Below are 22896 nucleotides of genomic sequence, written 5' to 3'. Positions count from 1 at the left end.
CATTGGATGAATTGATATTTATTTTAATCTGCAGTTGAATGTAGAATCAAGTGGCAACTTTCATAAATCTCGTCTGCGAACATGATTTATATCTTTTTTAGTCATCTCTTTACCCACTCTGCAGACTCAACAAAAAAAAAAGACAAAAAAAGAAAAGAAATTGTAAGAAAAATCCTGGAATCTCGGAAACAGAAACAAAGAATTAATGACTTAATAATTCGTCAGTCATTAAGACCTTTATATGTTGGCTGTCGAAGAAACATAATATGAGTCGAAAAGTCTATTTCTCAATCGAGCTGAATTAATCTAACATGCACACACTGCTGTACATCGTAGGCCTGATTTGTGACATTTGCATCGAAACATTCGCATGCACATGAATTCATCTCAAGGCAACTCTGCAGGATTGGAGCTAGATACATCAGCACAGGCTGTAGACCAGTCAAAACGTTCCCACCCATTGTCTGGGGTATACTGGCACAGTGAGCAGGTTTTTCTTCTTATTATTTTTTTTTTTAATACAGGAGTATTGTCTTTGAGCTGCTTCCGTGAGCGTTCAGTTTACTTTTGTCTGTAAAATGGGCGGAACATAATCATTTTGTGCCAAACGAGCTTGCGTGATGCATCTTTTGAATCGACTATAAGTTTATTCTTATAAAGACGACTGATGGCAACCATGTTCTTGAAATCCTCTAGTTTCTTTTCGTAAAAACAGCATCCTTGATGATTGTGAGTTCTTGATCATTTGCTTTACTAAGAGCGCTACTGTCAGTATAAGTCTGGCAGAAAAAGCACAACTCCAGTATCTACGGAAGAAAGCCTTTAAAGTAGCTATCGGATCGATGTTATCTCTCAAGGGAACAAAAGTAACTTCGTTCGCAATAAAGGTGGTTGAAAACCCTGGTCCTCCGTAAAAGATCCATGTCCTAATTCTTGGGCAGAAATTAAAGTGACAACATGGATATTCAAAAACTATACTTGATAAAGCATATAATGAGGGGCAAAACAGCTACCATTTACCTCTTATACGAACTGGAATATTCTGTATGTAACATCGTTCCTTATGAGTATTCAGTATTCATTAGTTCTTAGCCAGCCTATTTCCTAGGAATGTCATTTCTATGATCTGATTCAGAGCTGGTGAGATCTATCACAAATGTGTCTTATAGCCTAACATGGAGCATGGACTTAAGCTTGATATCTAAAATTATATGATCTATATACAGAAAATGACATAAATCAATGGAAGCGGATTATAAGGTACATCACTTCTCTTAATCTACCAATTTAGCAAAAGTGGGACAGACAAATAAACGTGGCGTCCTCCAGTTAAGAATAAATTGAATGCATTAATACGTGATGGATATCACTGGCGGCATGTTATCCACATATATCGAAGAAAAAAAAAGCAAAAAGGACCATGGAGGTGTAAACCCCTTATTTCGCAGATTGCAATGGCCGAGACAATTTTATAATTCAAACTATCTTTGAAGTTGACTAAATTACATTCTTATAACAGATGTATAAAAGGATCAAATCTATAGCTACTGTATAGATGTATGCCACATGTCTTTTTTTCATTTCTTCGCCCTCACTGCTATTCTAACATCGTTATCTAAGTTTATTATGAAAAGGCACGATCAGAGTGGCAAAAGATTAGTTCGGCAAAGAGTTTGGCAAAAAGTTAGGCAAAAGTTTAAGATCGCGAAATCTTCGCGATCTCAAGTTTTGTTGTCCGGTCACACTGGCAAAGGATCGAGAAGTTTGGGATGGCATAGGATGAAATGAATATCCTTAGTTGTAGTGGGAAATTCGCGAAAAGTTTGCAGTCATACGCACTTGTAAAACCTCAAGACCTTAAAGATTGCGATCTTAAACTTTTCGATATTTTGCCAATCTGAACAAACCTTTTGAAATCTAAGAGATCGCGATCTTAAACTTCTTGATCTTTTGTCAGTGTGTATATAATAAAATATATATCATTTCATATAACGGACTTACAACATCATTTATTGGGACATCAGCACTGTTTGTTGCAAAATTAAAGGTGTTTTTCTTCGACGTGCAAAAAAGAAATGCCTCAAGAGAAAATAGAGTAAAACCACTATATCCCATTTCAACCTGTAGACGAATGTGTGCGATATAATATGATATATATAATCACTAAAACCGAAAGTTATTTGCATGACACTTGTGGTACTCACGTGTGTGTTATGAAACATGAAAATAATGATGAATACTTTGTGTCATGACTACCATACTCTGATTCACTAGTAAATAGAATATCCGTGCCGATACCACAGATATGCATATTGGAACAATATGTTGCATATGAACAAAATGCATTGATCGATGATTATTTTCCACCCCCCTAAAAGTTGAGTCATGATCCGCGTAAAGAGAGTTTTCATCAATTCGTTTTGCAATTATATTGCAGCCATTTTGTATATGTATTATCCAAATTAGGTGTTAAAGTTCATTCACTTGAACAAGAACCAGATTTTTTCCCCTAGCGCAATCAATTTGGGTTAAGAATCGGGTTCTAACTTGAATTAAATAAAAAAAAAAATTCTTCCGGTGTTAATATGTATTTATCTGCAAATTTCAGCAGGCCTACTAATTTGTATAATTATGAATAAGATCATATTTACTACCTGAGAAACGTTTATCCCTCAAATTGCTAATTTCATTCTACGTACAAAGATACCAAATCACTTTTTTTCCCGTTCGTTTGCAAAATTTTGTAGAAAATGCCGGTCTGAAACTGACAATTTCTGTGGCTGGGCAGTCGTTTATGCAAATTAGATGGTCAAGACCGGTGAATTTCACTTGAGAACCGGATTTTTTTTTTCTAACTCTAAAAACCGTAAAGTCTACATGTCTTATTTAGTGTTTAACTTGCCTCTCAAGAAAAAAAAATGAAAAAATTATTCCTCCAGTGTTACTATAAATGTACATATATATTTCATCTGCATATTTTAGTACTAATCTGCATAATCAAGAATAGAATATATTATTTACCATCTGAGAAACATCCCTCAAATTGCCAAATCCATTATATGAACACAAGATTTCAGATCACTTTTATTCAGCTCGTTTGCAAAGAATTTCTACAAAATGCATGTCTGAAACTGAAAATTTCTGTGCGGCTTGGACGCCATTTTGTTTATGCAAATTAGATGGTCAAGATCGGTGAATTTCACTTGGGAAACGGATTTTTCTAACCCTCCAAACCATAAAGTTTACTTATCTTAGTGTTTAACTTGCCTCTCAAGAAAAAAAAAATAAATACTCTTCCAGTGTTAATATACATGGATATATATATATATATATATATATATATATATATATATATATATATGATCATCTGCATATTTCAGTACTAATTTGCATAATCATGAATAAAATATACTACGTACTACCTGAGAAACGTTTATCCCTTAGATTTATGATTCCATTCTGTGTACAAAGATTTCAAATCACTTTTATCCAGCTCGTTTGCAAAGAATTTCTACAAAATGCGTGTCTGAAACTGACAATTTCTGTGGCTGGGCAGCCATTTTTTAATGCAAATTAGATGGTCAAGATCGGTGAATTTCGCTTGGGAACTGGGTTTTTCGGATTCAGCATACTCAAATTAGGTAAAAGAGACTGGTTCCCAACTTTGACTAAAAAAAATGCCTCTAACACCTTTTTGGAGAGCCCTTTTTCAGAAATCCCACTAGACTATAATATCCACATGCATGTTGTTTATACCCGTTGTACATTGTGTGGTGTAAATGTACTCGGTACACACGGGTACTGAATGTACACATGTAGCATGACCATGAAGCTGCATTGTAATTTGTAGCCTCATACTATGTCTGGTATAGGCTTGCTGTGTAATGTGTGACACTGTTGGACGTAATGTAACGATAAATGGAATACTGTAGTTATAAGTTGCTTATTGAAAGTGATGTTATATAAGAATCTAGAATTGCATGCAACATTACGTATGCTGCAGTAATTTAGATATTGTGTGTGGTTTTTTTTTTTAGAAATGTTATTATGAATGAGTGTGAACAACACTGTACTGGCCACTGCACATTCAACATTGCCACTCACTGGTTATTAGGATATGATTCAGAACATAGTATAAGACAATTATGGTTCTGAATTTTATTTTAGATTTATTCATCAGTGCAGAAAGAATATAATCTCTGCTTCTGGCAATGCTTGGATTGATTGTATTTATAGGCTATTTATGGAAAGTTTATGATACTACTAGCATAAATTATCAGCGGCAGCACCACTACCAGTTCTGAAATTCTGACATTTTTGCTGGCTGGAGTAAATTAGCGTGAGTTTGGTTTTGAGTTTCGGAAATTACATATTTAAGGATTGAAGGTTTTTTGTGTATACAGTAGAGTTCACTGCTGTGTTTGTGGCTCTTGTGTAAAACTTAAAAGAGCTAGGGACTGTTTTATGAGTCTTGTGTTTAGGATTAAAGATACCGGATTGTGGATGTTATATTTGCCTGGTTTAGTATAGGTCTACACACCCCACAGTACCGGTAACAGTACCGTACATTGGTTTCGTAGTTCAGACACTCGGGCTCACTGAATTTAATTTAATTTAGTTTTTATTGAGCTATAGACAATTGAATATAGGACTATGGATCTCGGTTATCACGATTATTATACAAGTATATGCCACAACACTCACGTATGTGAATGATATTTGTTACATACACAGTTTATGGTGTAGTGTGATGCTTGGGAAGTTCTTTACCTGTATTTTGTAAGGTAGCTTAGTGCTGGTATGTGTATTACTATTAACAAGATTATTATGATTTGAGTCAGCGTTATAACAGCTTTGTGTTAGTTGATATAGATGCCCAGACATAAAATTTGTATACGGTTGTGTATTCAGTAGATATTTGGAACATGGAAGACCAGAGAAGCACGGGTAGACAAAGGAGTCGTACGAAAATGGTGGCGAGCCCAGAAAATAAGGTTCATAGATCTCAGAGTGCGCCCAGTAGTAGTAAATCTGCCAATAAGTTTGATGTGGGAATTACCACCCAGACAAGAAGTAAGGGTAGAAAGGGTAGCACAAATATCGTAGGTAAGGAGAAGTCCACTCCAGTAGTTAAAACCACTACTGAGAGCGCTCTGAATGAGCAAACCACGGATACAACTTGTGGTGTATGCGGCAGAATTCTCTCTGGCACAGATAACAGTATTGAGTGCGAGAGATGGCAGAACTGGTTCTGCATGAGCTGTTGCTCTCTGTCACCAGATGAATTCAGTCTGTTTAACAGTGTATCATCTGCACACTGGTATTGTACATCTTGTGAGGCCAAGGCATTGGAAGCGGTGAGAACTGACCAAATAGTGGAGGAACGCTGCAGGAAATTCCTTGGAGGGACACTTGAGAGGTTAGACAAATTGGAGGCTATAAGTGACAAATGGTGTAAGGTGGAAGACTTGTGCAAAAAAAAATTGAATCCGACATGAAAGACTTGAAAGACACCATAAAGTCTAAAGACGTAAAAACTCATGGCGATGTTTTTGAATCCCATAGCGATGCCCTTGAATCCACCGTCGAGTCTATCGTCCAAGAAAAGATGGCCGAGGACAGGGAAAGGGAAAAGAGAAAACAACATTATTATACAAGGTTTGTCAGAGTTTAGTTCCGAGGATCCAAAGGAGCGTACATACCACGATAGAGCCGAAGTCTGCCAAGTCTTAGAGTATCTCGAGGTGGACTACCAAGTTAAGCGAGTGCAGCGGCAGGCGGCTAGGCAAGAGGAACCCTGAACAGGAGTCTGAATCGGAGAAATCCCGTCCACGCCCTCTACTGGTAGAGTTCTCAACTGTTGAATCTTGTACCGCTACTAAGGCAAGGGCAAGCAAACTACGCTTCGCTACAAATGATTTCAAGAAACTGTATATCCAGCCTGACAGAACGAAGAAGGAAAGAGCTGAAAGGAGAGATCTGGTTAGGGAACTGAAGAGAAGACATGGTGAAGGTGAAGGAGAGTGGATTTACAATACGAGGAAACAAGATAGTCAAGAAAGGAGACTATATAGGTCCCAGTATAGAAAGGATCCTGCCCGCCACAAGGGAAGCCAGCCCTTTCGAGAAGAGTACAGGCAGTAATACTGCAGATGTTAAAGGTTGGGTTTACAGTAAGGTTTATAGTCATGTTTTTAGTGACAATACACATGTTTCAGGAAGAAACTGTGTTAATCGTTTATCATGTGTATTGAGTAATGTTGATTCTCTTAGTAATAAGAAATCTATTTTGGAAGCAAGGATTTCCATTACCAATCCAGATATTATAGCATTGGTGGAATATACCCTAAGAACAGTTTGTATTCAATAGAAGAGAGTGAACTTCAGTTGCCAGGATACAGTCCGTTATTACCTGTCAAGTGTCGAAGAGGAGTTGTCATTTATTACAGAAAGAGTCTTCACTGTAAACAAGTTTTCTTTGATAAATCTGATTTTGAAGAAAGTGTCTGATGTTCCCTGAAGGACAACAATGAAGAGTTATTGTTTGGCTGCATTTATAGAAGTCCAAATAGCCTCGAAGCGAATAATACAGCGTTGTTACAACTCTTACGAGAAGTTGAGAATTCTCAGTACAAGAATTTGCTTATCGTGGGTGATTTTAACCTGCCAAATATTGATTGGGAGATCCCTGCTGTACAGGGAACAGGTGCAAATGACTTTGCAAACGCATTTGTTCAAGTTATTCAGGATCTATTTCTGATGCAGTTAGTAAATGAGCCTACTCGATTAAGAGATGGGCAGAGGTCAAACATCTTGGATCTTGTTTTTACTAACCAAGAAGATATGGTGGAATCTTTACACACATCTTCCCCAGTAGGCAAGAGTGATCATTTTGTTCTTGAATTTGAACTCTATTTGCCAGGTTGCTACTTATCTACTGAGAAACCTGAACGTTATGCATTTTTCAGAGGAAATTATGATGGTATGAGGAAATATGTTTGTGTCAATGACCTTTTTGATGTGTTGGATACAGAAGGAGATATTAACTCTGCAAATGATGTTTTTGTGAATGTACTTGGAATGCTTACTGATAAGTTTGTACCGAAAGTCAAACCAAGAGTGAAGGAGAAACATCTATGGTTGAATAGTTCTGTTAAGCAAGCAATTGTCAAAAAAACATAAAGCTTGGAATCGTTATCAAAAGACAAGAAGTCAGAAAGACAGAGATTGCTACAGAAAAGCTAGAAATGAAGTAACTAGAGTGGTATCTGGAGCAAAAACGGATTTTGAATGCAAACTGATATCTGAATTAAGTTGTAACCCCAAACGTTTTTGGAGGTATGTGCAAAGCAAAACCAAATTCAAGCCCTGTTTAAGTTCTCTGGAGAAACCAGGTGGAGGTATAGCAGTAAGTGATGCAGAAAAGGCAGAAACACTGAACAACTTTTTTGCCTCTGTTTTTACACACGAAGACTTATCGAATGTTCCAGTTCTGGATACCAGAATTCATGATGTACAATTAGATACAGTCATTTTTACAGAACAAGTTGTGAAAGATGTTATATTGAAACTGGATCAAACAAAATCCCCCGGTCCAGATAATGTGCAGAATCGTATATTGAAAGAAACTGTGGATTGTGTTTCGAAACCACTTACAGACTTATTTACTATGTCAATGTCAAAAGGTGAACTTCCAAAGGCATGGAAGAATGCTAATGTTTCTCCAATTTACAAGCAAGGAGATAAGAAGAAACCAAAATTATCGGCCGGTGAGTTTGACTAGTAATATTTGCAAGTTAATGGAAACCATTGTCAGAGATAAGATTGTACAACACATGGACTAAAATCTGTTATTTACAGAGGACCAATATGGTTTTAGAAAAGGAAGAAGCTGTGGTGCACAGTTATTATCTGTATCAGAAACATGGACAAATGTATTAGACAATGGTGGAAACGACGATTGCATGTATTTAGATTATAGTAAGGCGTTTGACAGTGTACCTCACGAACGACTGATTAGGAAAGTAGAAACGTATGGGATCATTGGGAATCTTTTGAAGTGGATTACGAGTCTTTTTTTAAGTGAAAGATCACAACGAGTGGTGGTCAATGGTGTTTCATCTTTACAAACTGCAGTATCTAGTGGAGTCCCACAAGGTAGTGTTTAGGGGCCGATTTTGTTTCTGTTGTATGTATTAACGACCTTCCTGATGTGTTGTTAAGTGGCAGTTGTGAAGTTAAGCTCTTTGCTGATGACACCTAGTAGTATTCACAGATATATGATAATGATGATGTACTGAATCTGCAAGCTGAACTAATTAGAGTGATGGAATGGTCAAAAAAAGTGGCAGCTTCCTTTTAACCAGGAAAAGTGTAAAGTTATCCATTATGGAAGGAATAACCCATGTGTCAATTATACAATGGATGAAACAAACCCGCCCATTCCAGTAGCTACATATGTAAAAGATCTTGGAGTAAATTATGATAAGAAGTTAGATTTTACTCATCATGTGGACACAATTTGTACTGCAGCGAATCGCAGGATTGGAATTATCAATCGTACATTTTCTACTTTCAATGAGAAAGGATTTATTCAACTGTACAAGTCTATTGTTAGACCGACATTAGAATATTGTTCATCAGTGTGGCATCCTCATTGGAAGAAGAATGTTGTAAAAGTAGAGAATGTACAGCGTCGAGCTACCAGAATGATACGTCCACTCAGACCTTTGAGCTATGAAGCAAGACTTAAACATTTGAAATTGCCTTCATTGGCATATAGACGGCATAGAGCCGATATGATACAGATCTTTAAGATTGTGAATGGGATTGATGAAAAGAAGTCCTCAGATTTGTTTGAGTTTTCAGTTGGAGGAAGGACGCGTGGTCATAAGATTAAGATGCTGAAGAAACATGTAAAGTCCAAAGTGAGACAGTGCTCTTTTTCTCAAAGAGTTATTAGTGAGTGGAATAAGTTGCCATCATTTGTAGTCGACAGCCCATCCGTGAATAGTTTCAAGTCTAACTTAGAAAGGTTCTGGAGTCAAGACAAGAACAAATACAACCCCGACGGGATATTTTGTTGCGACACGGATTGTCGCCCCTACACGGATTGTCGCCTCCTGACCTGCTCGGGGCGACAATCCGTGATGGGCGTTGGCGGCACGGATTGTCGCCCCCTACACGGATTGTCGCCCGCCCTCGAAGCACATTTTGCTGGGTAATATCGTTCTGGACATAATCATTGAAATACTAACACATAACTTACATGGCTACATCCATGCAAACATGCCATGTAAAAAGTCATGGTGAGGTTTCAAGGAAGTGTGTATGTGCGCGTGCACATGATAATTTAGTGTCCATTTGTGCGTGTGCGTGTGTGTGTGTGTGTGTGTGTGTGATGGAAGAATGTGTTTATTATGTCAGTTTTTTGCGTATGTGTTTTTTAGCTGCACGTGGGGAGGGATACCTAGTAAGCTGTTGCTGACATAAACATTGATATTGATTTTATCAGCAGCTTTGAATTTGATGAGTTTGTTTGGCAGATTTGTATATGAATTCGGAGTGGAGCTTGCGTGCGGGCGGATGCTGCTTTTCTGCATACGGTCCATTATGTCTTATTTATCAACATTGAGAAATCGTTTCATCAGGAAGGATGTGGTATCGGTTCGGGTGTGCGTCGGTATGTGGGAAGGGGATTACATTTCGTTATTGCAAAAGTTTGTTATTCTGAAGGCTAATTCGTCCGAAGGCCCATTCATCCGAAGGGTCATTATTCCGAAGGTTCGTTATTCCGAATTTCATTTTTGGATCAACGAACCACTAGAACGAAACTTCGGAATAACGAACCTTCGTGTGTGTGTGTGTGTGTGTGTGTGTGTATGTATTTGGGTCGGTGAATGGGGTGTGGGATGATTTAGGTTTTGTTTAATCAGGGGTTGGTTGGTTGGGGATTGGATTTGAAGAAGGATAGTTATAAATGGTATGACGGATGTTGGTAGGATTTATTATTTAGGATAGATATAGGCCCTAGATTTGTTTCGGTTTGGGAGGGGAGGGGGTGGTGGGGTTTTTTATGACTGATTTCATTCTAGATTTGTGTAATATATTTGTGTTTTTTTTATGTATATGCCCTTTTAAGTAAGAAGGTGTTACATAATCCAAACCAATATATTCAAGGAATATAGGTTTGGTAGGGCCCTATACATGTCAAAACTTTCTCGTGAAGAAATTATTAGTAGGGTTGGTCTATAATCGAGTTATCTATGTTGAAGTGAGATTATTTGTGGTATAAATTGACACATGGATTTGCTTTTGTTTCGAATTGCCATTTGTAACTGTTTTTGTTCATGTTGCACCCAGAATGGGTCGATTTATGAATGATTTGAATGAAATCAATAAATATCAAAGAAAAAAGTGTTGAGTTGGTTTGTTTGCATTATGAGGTTTGTTTGAGCGTTTGTTGGTGTTTGTTTGTATTACATATGTATTAGCGGTGTGCAATGGCAGTTCGTTTGTGCTAAAATCAAGTAACGATTGACAAATTTTTTACGGCGTGTGGAAATTATTCGCTCATGCATAAAGCATGCCAAACCTATTCTGGAACAAAGAATAGTGGTATGGACGTTCTAGTTTATAAGACTGATGGAAGAAAATGACTGCAGGGAAAAATGAACAAAGACAAATAACATTTGGGGAGGGTACCTCCCTCGTATGTATTTTCTCTCGGTCTCTCTCTCGCCTAGCCCGCCTCACCGCTGATATTTGGTTGACACACCCATACTATTTTTAGATCAACGCTGGTGTGAATTCTTTAAATACGTGCTCATACACTCTGAAGGCGTTTGTATTGCCACAGTAGCGCCACTATATTCCACATACACACGCAAACATACAGGGGCCATTCTCAGATTAAGTGTTCAATTCCATGTGAGTAAAACCGAAAAATCAACCACAAAGTAATACATTCAAAGATGTGTTTTCGGAAATCTCAAAACCGGTCAAATACGAAACAAAAAGTGGAACATTCTAAATGATGGCCATTCATTGAGTAAAAATGAATTGAAATAGAGCATCATATATGATTTTTGATCACCAATCAGATACGTTACCGCAAATTTACATGTTGTAATGGACTCCTAACTCTGAATTAAATCTATTGTTTTGATCCAATTTCTGTTCAGGAAAGGACATTTTGTCCCCCCTAAAGATATTGGGGTTTTTCAAGAGGTAAAGATGTTGTCATCCCTTGCTAATTGGTAGAAATTATTTCTGTGTGGTAGGTTGAAATATGCTTTTTGCTGAAACGAAATATAACCTTAAGATTCACTTTGTATTTTTAGCAAATTTCGCTTACAAATAAAGTTTCGAATCCCACAAATCATGCAAAGGGAACGATCCGATCTGGAATTTCCACAGGAAACAAATATGAATTGCTTTCCTGGGGAAATAACTATTGAAAAACATCGAATCACCTTTGGTAACGTATCTGGTAAAATATAAGTAATAATTTTAGTTGTGTATGAATTAATAAATATCACCTGCTTTATTATTTACCTCATGAATTGATGTAAAAATGAATGACGTAAGCCCAAATTAACCATTTTAAACATTGTACGTAATATTTAAACTATGAAATGCAGTGGAAAAGAGCCCTAAATGTGAAAGCTGAGTTCTTCATTCACAGAATATTCTCATCTTACGTCTGAATGTATTTATCCATCTGACTATAAATATTCATTAAGTTTTGATGGATAATGCAAACAAGGTTTAAAAAATATATTTTTGCAGGCACTTAGAAGGAAGTAGGTACAGTCTCTATGAACTCGATATGCTAAACAGTTGTTTGACCTATGGTAACGTATTTGGCTCATCCCTTTTAATGAAAATGAATAAATAATTGTTCAACTTATAAATGAATCTTGAGTAGTTCTTCATATCGTCGGCGACCATCCGAACCGTCGTATCTGTCAGCGGCGTGCGAGAACACGTTTTCGAGAAAAACGCGTTTGAAGTTTGGTGGTCCTTTGAAGTCTATAGTGTAAAGAAATTTCTTGCTTTTATTCTCGATCTTTTTATATGAAAAGAAAGGCAAATTCCAGACGATTCGTATAATATATGTATTTAAAATCATGTATGAATAAAACTAATGCTACGTTCACAAAAAGAAAGGCCTCCGCACAGGAAGAGTCGAAAAACAGGTATACGACGGTTCGGAGATCGCACTCTCAGTACGCGCGGTCATCCGAACTGACGTATCGGGGTGATACGTCAGTTTGCTGAACGCGCGTACCGAAAGTGCGATCTCCGAACCGACGTATCCTATTCTTATAACACGCGCGTCTATGCGATATGCATGGTTACGTAGTATTTATCTGTAAAACGAGTGATTTCGTGCATATTTTTGTGCCATGCAACTATTCTGTGTCATAATTTCATAAGATGTAGTACAACAAGGATGTATGTCCAAGGTCTAGTTTTGGCATGCATGATGAAACACTGGTAGGGGAGGGGGAGATTCCTCTGCAGATTTTTTGTTTGTTTGTTTTGTTTTGTTTTGTTTTTTGACATGAATTACGCTTCAGGCATCAGACGAGAGTTCCTTTGATGTAAAAAACAAACAAACAAACAGACAGACAAACAAACAATCAAAAAACCCACTCCATGTTTAGGACACATTATCTTTGATCAGTTTGTATCTAATTTGTATCACGCAAAAAGTGGTTATACATGTATTGTGAAAGAGGTGGGGCCTATGAAATTATTGCTTTTTCATTGCAGCCTGCCTCTTCTTTTTCCTCTCATTTCAGCTTCTCACTGCTCTCCTCCACCTCTTCTCTTTCCCTTGCAAGGCTTTAACCCTCTCTCCCACTCTCCAATAATGTAAACAAAAACCAAAATCACACATCCAAGCCTTGCTATTCTTTGTGATAATTCATGCCGCAATCATGACTGCAATGACCTAACTTTCATTCTTTCTAAGCTGCCATGATGAATACTGTACATTTTAACCCATGAATAAAGATTTTCTTTTATAGCTTACATGCATTGCAGACATAATTCATGATCATTCAGTTGGGTAAAACTCAATTATCAACTTCCTCATCAGAAATAACATGCAAAAAATTTATTTAGCCACACGTCTGTCTCACATTATTGTTTTTTTTAATATAATTATACATGTATATACGTTCAGGACTCTGAAACAGATGCAAATTAATTTTCTACGCAGAAACATCCACACACACAAACATGGATTGTACTTGTTCACACAAATAATAAAAGGTGTATTGTCCTACAGACTTAAATGATATTCAAGTACATGTAGTACTATGAATATCATTTCACTTCCAATTACATATGCTGACATTTTAGTGAGCATAATATTATGATTTCCTCACGATATGAGATCACAGTACATAGAAGAGAAAAACAAAACAAAACAAAGAAAGTGAGTCTTGAGACAAGGCTGCATTAAAATGCAGCAATATTTATTTCAAAATCAATCCATATCTCACATCCAAAAAGAAAAGAAAAGGAATGAACATGTCCTTAAATACAATGGTAAAATTTCATTAAAAATTTTTGAATTTACAGAATGATCAAGATGTCTGTGGTAAAATAGATATTGATTTAAATTCATTGATAATGAACATGTCCTTTAATACAATGGTTACATTTCCTCGAACATTTTTAAATGTACAAATCAAAATGTCTTTGGTTAAATAGATATTGATCTCAATCAATTGTTAAACCGATTTTAACATGAGAAAATTGTACACAATACAGTTATATTGAAAAACATTCTGAAACATTCATCAGATGGAAATGGCTTAAAGCAGAAGGCCAACTTCCTCCTAATATTAGTGAATCTCTAATAACTCAGGTCTTAGGGCTAAAAAAAAAGTACATTGTATGATTTGTGCATGTTTGTGATTGTACTTTCATTTCGATATAACGGTAATATCTACGCAACGGTCCTACAGAAATCAAATCACATTTGGAAGGAGGAATAAAGCTGTTACATGTACATCTTTCACATGAAAAAATATGACAATTATTGTTAAAGAAATATCAAAGCTTATTATGATATCATAGAATATTTAATAGCTATAGAATAGACAAATCATAACATGGCAAATTGTGGTGGGGAGATAGTGCGGAGTGATAAATTATCAAAAATTTGAATACATAGACTAAATTGCTTTTGTATGCACAAACAACTGTAGGCACCATAGGCAAGCAATAATTAGTGAGAAGTTTGTCAGAGCTGACATTTGGCAGGGATGGATCTGATGGTGCTTCATTGTTCAATTCTGGTACAAAGTGTGTATTGGTATCTCTTGAATGCAGTCCATGTCCTTGGTGATGCCAACTGGAAATGAAGAAAACAAAAAGGAAAACAAGATACACATGGTGCATAAATATTACATTTGTTTTATCATATTTATCAAAAGACTGAATTTATCATTTCTTTGAAAGGACAAGATGTCATCCAGCTTACAACTCATGGTGGATCCATGCGAGGACATATGGGGTGTAAGATGCCCTTATTGTTTTTGTTTTTTTGAACAAATTATCAACAGAGAAAACTGGAGGACGTGCGTGTGGGGTCCCCCCCCCCCCAGACACACACTTTACAGAATTCCTGGACCCACCACTGACAACTGCAAAAAAAAAAAAATAATGGTACATATTAGCCAGGATGCTACATTCTATGCTTGTGTATAGTTGATGTCATTCTTTTTATTTGTTATTATATGACAGCAATAGCATCATTTATTCCGGATTACTAATGGTTATTCCAACAAGATTGAGTCAGCAATATCTGGTTGGGTTTTCCGATTAGATTAAGTGCTTTACAAACACACACCAGTGAGAAGTTGCAGGTCAGAGATGACATTCTGCGGGATGGATCTGACGGTGCTTCATTGTTCAATACTAGCATTGGTATCTCTTGAATGCAGTCCATGTCCTTGGTGATGCCAACTGGAAATGAAGAAACAAAAAGAAAAACAAATGCATATGGTGCACAAACATTTTATTTGTTTCCATCATATTTATTGAAAGATTGACTTGACAATTTCTTTTACTAGGATTAACCTTTTAATAGCACAATTTTCAGGTAGCCCTTTGTAAATGTCCACAAACAAGATTTTTTTTTTTTTGCCCAGCAGAGATCGGACAGATTGGTGATCTGCATCAATGCAAAAGCAGTCAAACGGTACATGCATCCTCATTTGAAAATTGCTCATAGATTATCACTCAGCTTGGAAGGTCCAGGTACAAATGGCAGACAAGCTACATTCTCCAGTTGTGTGTTAGCCATTTGCTACAATATGACAAGAAGGATAACATGTCATCCAGATTGCAACCAGTGGTTAATTCATGTGGGGCACATCAGGTGTAAGATGCCCTTTATTTTTGTCTTTTTTCAACAAAAGAAATAAACAGAAAAACTGGAGGACGTGCGTGTGGTCCCCCCCCCCCCCCCAACTTTCACAGAATTCCTGGACCCACCCCTGACAACACAAACACTGGTACATGGTAGCCAGGATACTACATTCTTTGCTTGTGTGTAGTTCATGTCATCCTTTTTAATTGCTATTAAAGTGTATACGACAGCAATAGCATCAGTTAATCTTACTTACTGATGGATACTCCAACAAGATTAATGCAGCAATATCTGGTTGGGTTTTTCCCAACAAGATTAAGGCTTTACAAATACTCACCAGTGAGAAGTTGGTCAGAGCTGACATTGCTTCGTTGTTCAATTCTGGTACTGGTATCTCGTGAAAGCAGTCCATGTCCTTGGTGATGCCAACTGGAAATGGAGAAAACAAAAAGAAAAAGAAAATACACATGGTGCATAACAATTACATTTTTTTTTAAATCATATTTATTGAAAGATTGACTTTATCATTTCTTTCAAAGGACAAAATATCATCCCGATTACAACCCATGGTGGATCCATGCGGGGACACATAGGGTTTAAAGATGCCCCCCTTTTTTTTAACAAAAAAATTAACAGAAAAAAACTGGAGGACATGCGTGTGGTCCCCCCCCCCCCACCCTGCCCAATTTGCAGAATTCCTGGACCCACCCCTGAAAACTGCAAAAAATATTGATACATGGGAGCCAGGATGCTACATTCTATGCTTGTGTATAGTTGATGTCATTCTTTTTATTTGCTATTATATGGCAACAATAGCGTCATTTAATCCGGATTACTAATTGATATTCTAGCAAGATTGATTCAGCAATATCTGGTTGGGTTTCCCAACAAGGTTTAAGGCGGTACTAACACTCACCAGTGAGAAGTTGGTCAGAGCTGACATTCTGCTGGGGTGAATCTGACGGTGCTCCTTCATTGTTCAATACTAGCACTGGTATCTCAGGAAGGCAGCTGATGTCTTTTTTTATGCCAACTGTAAATGAGGAAAACAAAATATACATAGCCTATGTTTATTTTATTGTTTCTAACAGGTTTTTTTTAAAGATTGAATTTATCTTTTTTATATTAAGATTAACCATTTAATACCACAATTTTCAGAAAGCCCTATTTAAATGTCCACAAACAAGAGGGGTTTTTTTGCCCATCAGCAGAGATCGGACAGACTGGTGATCTGCATTAATGCAAAAGTAGTCAAACGGTACATGCATCCTCATTTGAGAATTGCTCATAGATTAATTATCACTCTGCTTGGAAGGTCCAGGTACAATTTGCAGACAAGCTACATTCTCCAGTTGTGTGTTAGCCATTTGCGCATTTGCTACAATATGACAAGAAGGATAACATGTCATCCAGATTGCAACCAGTGGTTGATTCATGTGGGGCACATCAGGTGTAAGATACCCTTTATTTTTGTCTTTGTTTTAAACAAAAGAAATGAACAGTAAAACTGGAGGACATGCGTGTGCCCCCCCCCCCCCCGACTTCACAGAATTCCTGGACCCACCCCTGACAACTGCAAAAAACACTGGCACATGGTAGCCAGGATACTACATTCTTTGCTTGTGTGTAGTTTATGTCATCCTTTTTAATTGCTATTAAAGTGTATAAGACAGCAATAGCATCATTTAATCTTAATCACTATTATGGATATTCCAACAAGATTAATGCAGCAATATCTGGTTGGGTTTCCCAACAAGATTAAGGCTTTACAAACACTCACCAGTGAGAAGTTGGTCATAGCTGACATTTTGCTGGGATGGATCTCCTGGTGCTTCGTTGTTCAATTCTGGTATTGGTATCTCGTGAATGCAGTCCATGTCCTTGGTGATGCCAACTGGAAATGAAGAAAACAAAAAGAAAAAGAAAATACACATGGTGCATTAATATTGCATTTTTTAAAAAAATCATATTTATTGAAAGATTGGCTTTATCATTTCTTTGTCATCCAGATTACAACCCATGGTGGATCCGCTCAGGGACACATGGGGTTTAAGATGCCCTTTTTTAAAACAAAAAATAAACAGAGAAAAACTGGAGGATGTGCATGTGTCCCCCCCCCCCCCCCACCAATTTACAGAATTCCTTGACCCACCCCTGACAACTGCAAAAAATAATGGTACATGGTAGCTAGGATGCTACAGTCTTTGCTTGTGTATAGTTGATGTCATTCTTTTTATTTGCTATTATATGACAGCAATAGCATAATTTAATCCGGATTACTAATTGATATTCCAACAAGATTGATTCAACCATATCTGCTTGGGTTTCTGAACAAGATTACTAGTAAGGCTTTACAAACACTCACCATTGAGAAGTTGGTCAGAGCTGACATTCTGCTGGGATGGATCTAACGGTTCTCCTTCACTGTTCAATACTAGCATTGGTATCTCTAGAATGCAGCTGATGTCCTTTTTGATGCCAACTGTAAATGAGGAAAACAAAATATACATAGTGCATAGATTTTACACTGTTACTATCCTATTTTTTTTTAAAGATGATTTAAAAAAAAAAATTAAGATTAACCTTTTAATACCACATTTTCAGATAGCCCTATGTAAATGTCCACAAACAAGAGTTTTAATTTTGCCCATCAGCAGAGATCTGACAGACTGTGGTGATCTGCATTAAATGCAAAAGCAGTCAAGCGGTACATGCATCCTCTTTCCACAGTCAATTGCATGTGCTTATGAAGAATACAAAAACATTGGAAGTGAGGCACAAAAATAGCATTTGCTGATAGGCTTACAAACTCTTTTGTTACGTATAGGGCACCCGAATGGGGTCAGTAAGCCAAAATTCTTTAAACTCAGCCTTGCTGGCTACACACATAGATTTTCAGTTTTGCAGCAAAACAAGGCATTATGAAATTGGAAAAAGTAACTAACACAAATTACAAGCAGATGTGACACAGAAAAAGAAAAGAAACTGATAGAAGGTCTAATCTGTTCATTAAAGTTTTTTTTTTTTTTTTTGTAGGCATAACACAAATAAACATGAATTAAGGCTACACAAGTACAGGCTCATGTCTTTATTGTGAAAACTTGGTATACCAGGTTGTGCTGTCTGTGAGTTGACACCATGGAAACCTTATATACCAGGCACTACTTCATTGCATTCATACAGTATGGAGTAAGCTACTTCTAACATTGCAGCACAGTTATGAAGTTATTGGAGGCATTGAATAAACACACACACTATATATACTGTCCATACTTTTTACTACAAGTATGTATTCGTTTGTGTGCGCACAATCTTACCTAATTTCGGCAGGTAAATGCTGTCATCATCGTCATAATCAGAAGTATCATCTTCGTCACTGCTGTCTGCGGTGCTTGTGTTTCCATCATCGCTACTGCTTTCAGAATTCTTTCCCCCATACACGTACAGCAGTAACTGTGCCTTTCCACAGTTTCCTGTGCCATCGCATTGACACACAAACTCCAAGTCGTGGGAAGCATGCCCTTCCTGAATTTCAGCTGATCATCAGGTACGGTATTCCTTGTACCATCTTTGTCCCAAAGGACTTCAACATCTGTTGGTTTCCCTGAGGACAAAGAGCTGTAACAAACAAAAACAAAAACATTCACTACAAGTGCATTAAAAATATATTTTTTAATTTTAGCAGAAATGTTTTACCTCACGCCTATCTAGTGGTCTATTTTTACATTGATCATAAAAATGCAAAAGCACAATTCAACTCATATTATAAACGGATAGAGGGCGAAGATCCCCTGTGCTTATGGTACTGCAAAACTGTACTCTCTAGAATGTGTGGGCACCTATAGCCTAGCTAGGCTAGATCTGACAATTGGAACATTGCATTAAGACCTCAATTTATATATTTTAATTGTAGAACATCAACGTATTACTATTAGATATCACAGGAGGGGCTTACTCAAGTACCGCCCTCTGGCCTGTTAACACACTAAAGCCTTCATTGCAGTGATTTCAATATTATGGAGACTTGGCACTCACAGCGCCATAAAAATGCATGCGATAAAAATTCATACTCAGTACCGGTACCGTACAAAGCATTTGCAGTTGGCTAGATCTCTGAACAACACACATGTATTTATGGGCCAGCATAATTTAATCCTACTCCTAGAGTCCTAGGAATCCTAGTATCAGATGAATTTACAGACGTTGGTAATTTATAATCGTTCATTTTACTATAGCCAGTATAGCCTATACTAGGCCCTTCTACTACTAGATCCTCGGCTTACATTGGCAAATTCACATGAGATACATTACACTCAGATTTGGGCGTTTTTCTTTGTGTGTGTTTGCAAGCTTGGGGCTCAATCGGCCATAAAAATATAAGTAAGTAGAACCTATCATCAGAACTCTAGGGTCCTACACTCAATGATGAACCAGCGATTAGCGGCTCTAAATTGTTGGCTGTGACTACGACTCTACGTAACTTAATTGTTAGACTCGTCTAGTAATCTCGTACTTTTTGTGGTAATTCCCAAACAACTCACCCTGAATTGTTAACAGTTTGGCATTGCCCACACCCACTACGTATGAGGTCCATATATGGACCATGAGCACATAAAGCCAACTCAGTGAGATCATTGTGAACGTTGTTTTCTTCTAGATTAGTAAGGGTCTATGATTTTAAACCCTACTAGAGTATCCCTTTGTACCCACATATTTATCTATACACAGGACTACACCTAACAACACGACGAAATATTTGGGGAAACCCACGACAATCTGCGTATTTATCTTGACAAGTGACAATCTTATGGATAGAACTTGCTTGGGTCTGTTCATTTTAATTGAAATCGCATGATTTCATAGCTACTCATAATAAAACTCACCGGTCCTGGGGAGGGTCCAGTTGACGCTCCATCGTCTGCTTCTGCCAGTTCTGGCTGATCCGGGGCGATACGACACCTCTGAACGCGACTCGAAGTTTCGCGTCCACCCGAACCGACGTACATAGCGATACGTCGGTTCGGATGAACGCCTTCAGCCAATTCGCGTTCAGGCAAAATGACGTATATCAAATTTCTCTGTTAAAAACACAAAATCCGGTTCCAAAATTTTGTGAGTAGAAAGAGTGTGTGCTGGGCTTTCTTAAAACGGCAAAATCTGAAATTCGAAAAATTTACCGAATTTTGACATATACGACGGTTCGGATGGTCGTCGACGATATGTTGAAAAACACTAGAATAAATATGCAACAGAACACTGAAACTTTTCTCGGAAGCGTTTCATAAACTACTTTTTACTCTTTCAAAGTTTGGTAACGTATCTGGCGTACCGTAAATGAATCTGTCGGTGAAGTTACAGAGCAATTTCTACTGAATATTCTTCCTTTGAACATAACTTTAATTTTTTATGGAAGCGTCATTCTATGCAGAATTGTTTTATGAACACTTTGTTTTACATAACATTATTTGTTACCGTGGGTGCCCTGAATTATACGTAACGTATCTGCTAAATCTTAAAAGCAAAAAACTGATATGCTGAATCTTAGCTTCGTCTTGTAAAATAAACGTTCAAAGTTGTTGCATAGAATATGAAAGTGGCTGGGTTTTATAGATTAGAACTTTGGAGTTTATTAGCACACAACGATTTGTTTGTAAAAACATTTACAATTTCTTTTCAGCATTTTGATTATGTGGTAACGTATCTGTCGGAAAACTTGGCATTAAGTTGTGAGACACTGACGTAGAAAGAAAAATCATGTGGAAGTGCTGCTCTCTTTCACCTCTCTGTCCTTTTGGTGTAAGAATATAATCCTGAGGTCCAACAAAACGAAGCATGTAATGTGTAGGGATGAATTTTGACCAGATTTGATCCCCAGAAAGCACAAGACCAATGAGCAAAATTCGGTCACGTATCTGGGGTAACGTATCTGTGGTAACGTATATGGTCGATCATATTATTATGAGAGCGATATCTACCAAATATTTCTCACTTGTACTAAACTTTAATGTTGAATCGATGCGTCATTCCGAGGAGTAATGTATAATATACCATTTGTCTGACATTGCAATATCTGTCGCAGTGGGTGGCGTGAAAAGTATGTAACGTATCTGTCCAAATAAAAGTGTAGAAAACCGATATTTCAAACATTGTACCGTATTCTCAATAAAGAGCTGTTGCACAAAAAATCTAAGTACTTGCAATGTATGAAGTATATCCTCAGGGTTTCATATACACAGGGGCATTGCATAGTCTTGTTATTTTCTCAATGCTGTAACACTAAAGAAACTGGTAACGTATCTGGCGGTGAACTTGGCGACAGGTTTCAAAAGGCTATAAAAAAAGAAGTCAATAAAAATTTTGGAACTTTTTGAGTACTGTGATTAGCACATATGATATGCTCATCGTCCATGAAAATGATATTTGGAAAGTGTGTTTGTGGACGGAGAGGAGCAATAAAACATAATTCTGAAATAGCCAGCGACACTGCGTTTTGGGGGTCTTAACGAAGTTTAACAGCAAAATTTTATACAAAAAGGCAGACAACCGCATTTGATCGTGTTTATTTTTAACAAATAAAGTCCTCGTGATATATTATAAACATTTAAATAGTATCTAATAGGTTTCAGGGAACCGCAAACTGTCATGGAATGTCGGCGACACCAAAATTCCGTATTTGAACGCTTTTACTGAGAATGGGCCACAGGCATACGTATACACACAGACAAACAAACCACTACCACTATGTAACCACCACACATGCACAGTTTCTACGTATTGTATTATTATACTCCAAACACACACACACAAACACACACACACACACACAACAAAATCATACTCGTCTCATATCATGCAGCTCACAATACACACACACACACACACACACACACACACACACATACACACATACGCATAACTTACCAGTCATACCCATCCCACCAAAGCTTAACACCGGAGGAACCACCCCGAGCCCGGGGCGACAATCCGTGACGGGGCGACAATCCGTGTCGCAACAAATTTTTTGCCAACACGGATTGTCGCCTTCGAGGTCAAAAGCTGGGAACTGCACAAGCGTCACGGATTGTCGCCAGGCGATAATCCGTGTAGGGGGCGACAATCCGTGCCGCCAGCGCTCGTCACGGATTGTCGCCCCGAGCAGGAGGCGACAATCCGTGTAGGGGCGACAATCCGTGTCGCAACAATATTTTTTTGTCCATGTTATGCTGCACAGCGCCTAACTAAAAGTTATTAATATCATGTAATCACGACACCGAGGGGCAAATAAGTTAAGTATAACTTTACGCCCACATCCAAGGTATGTTATCCATGGTATGTTATTAATAAGTTTATGCACTGAGTAGTTTTCTAGGTATGGAAAAAAAGTGCAATTTCTGTATTGAATAATAAATTGTCATTTTCATCTAGCCTTTGACCCTAAAATTCATATTAAGATAATCACTGTCAGGCAGAACATGCATAACCATGTAGTAAATTTCAAGATA

The 22896-nt window shown here is 37.4% G+C and overlaps 1 protein-coding gene and 1 pseudogene across 1 annotated transcript in view; both read right to left on the bottom strand.

The window, feature by feature from the left end:
* LOC140245800 (uncharacterized) overlaps nucleotides 1-22896 on the bottom strand; it is a 137453-nt gene that overhangs the window by 104869 nt on the left and 9688 nt on the right. The window contains 1 exon segment of the mRNA XM_072325314.1: nucleotides 5859-5866. Within this exon segment, the coding sequence (XP_072181415.1) occupies nucleotides 5859-5866 (8 nt within the window).
* LOC140245809 (uncharacterized) lies at nucleotides 13615-18881 on the bottom strand (annotated as a pseudogene).

Source organism: Diadema setosum, unplaced genomic scaffold (genome assembly GCF_964275005.1).
Source record: "Diadema setosum unplaced genomic scaffold, eeDiaSeto1 scaffold_35, whole genome shotgun sequence".
Taxonomy (NCBI): domain Eukaryota; kingdom Metazoa; phylum Echinodermata; class Echinoidea; order Diadematoida; family Diadematidae; genus Diadema; species Diadema setosum.
This window is presented reverse-complemented; position numbering and strand designations above follow the sequence as displayed.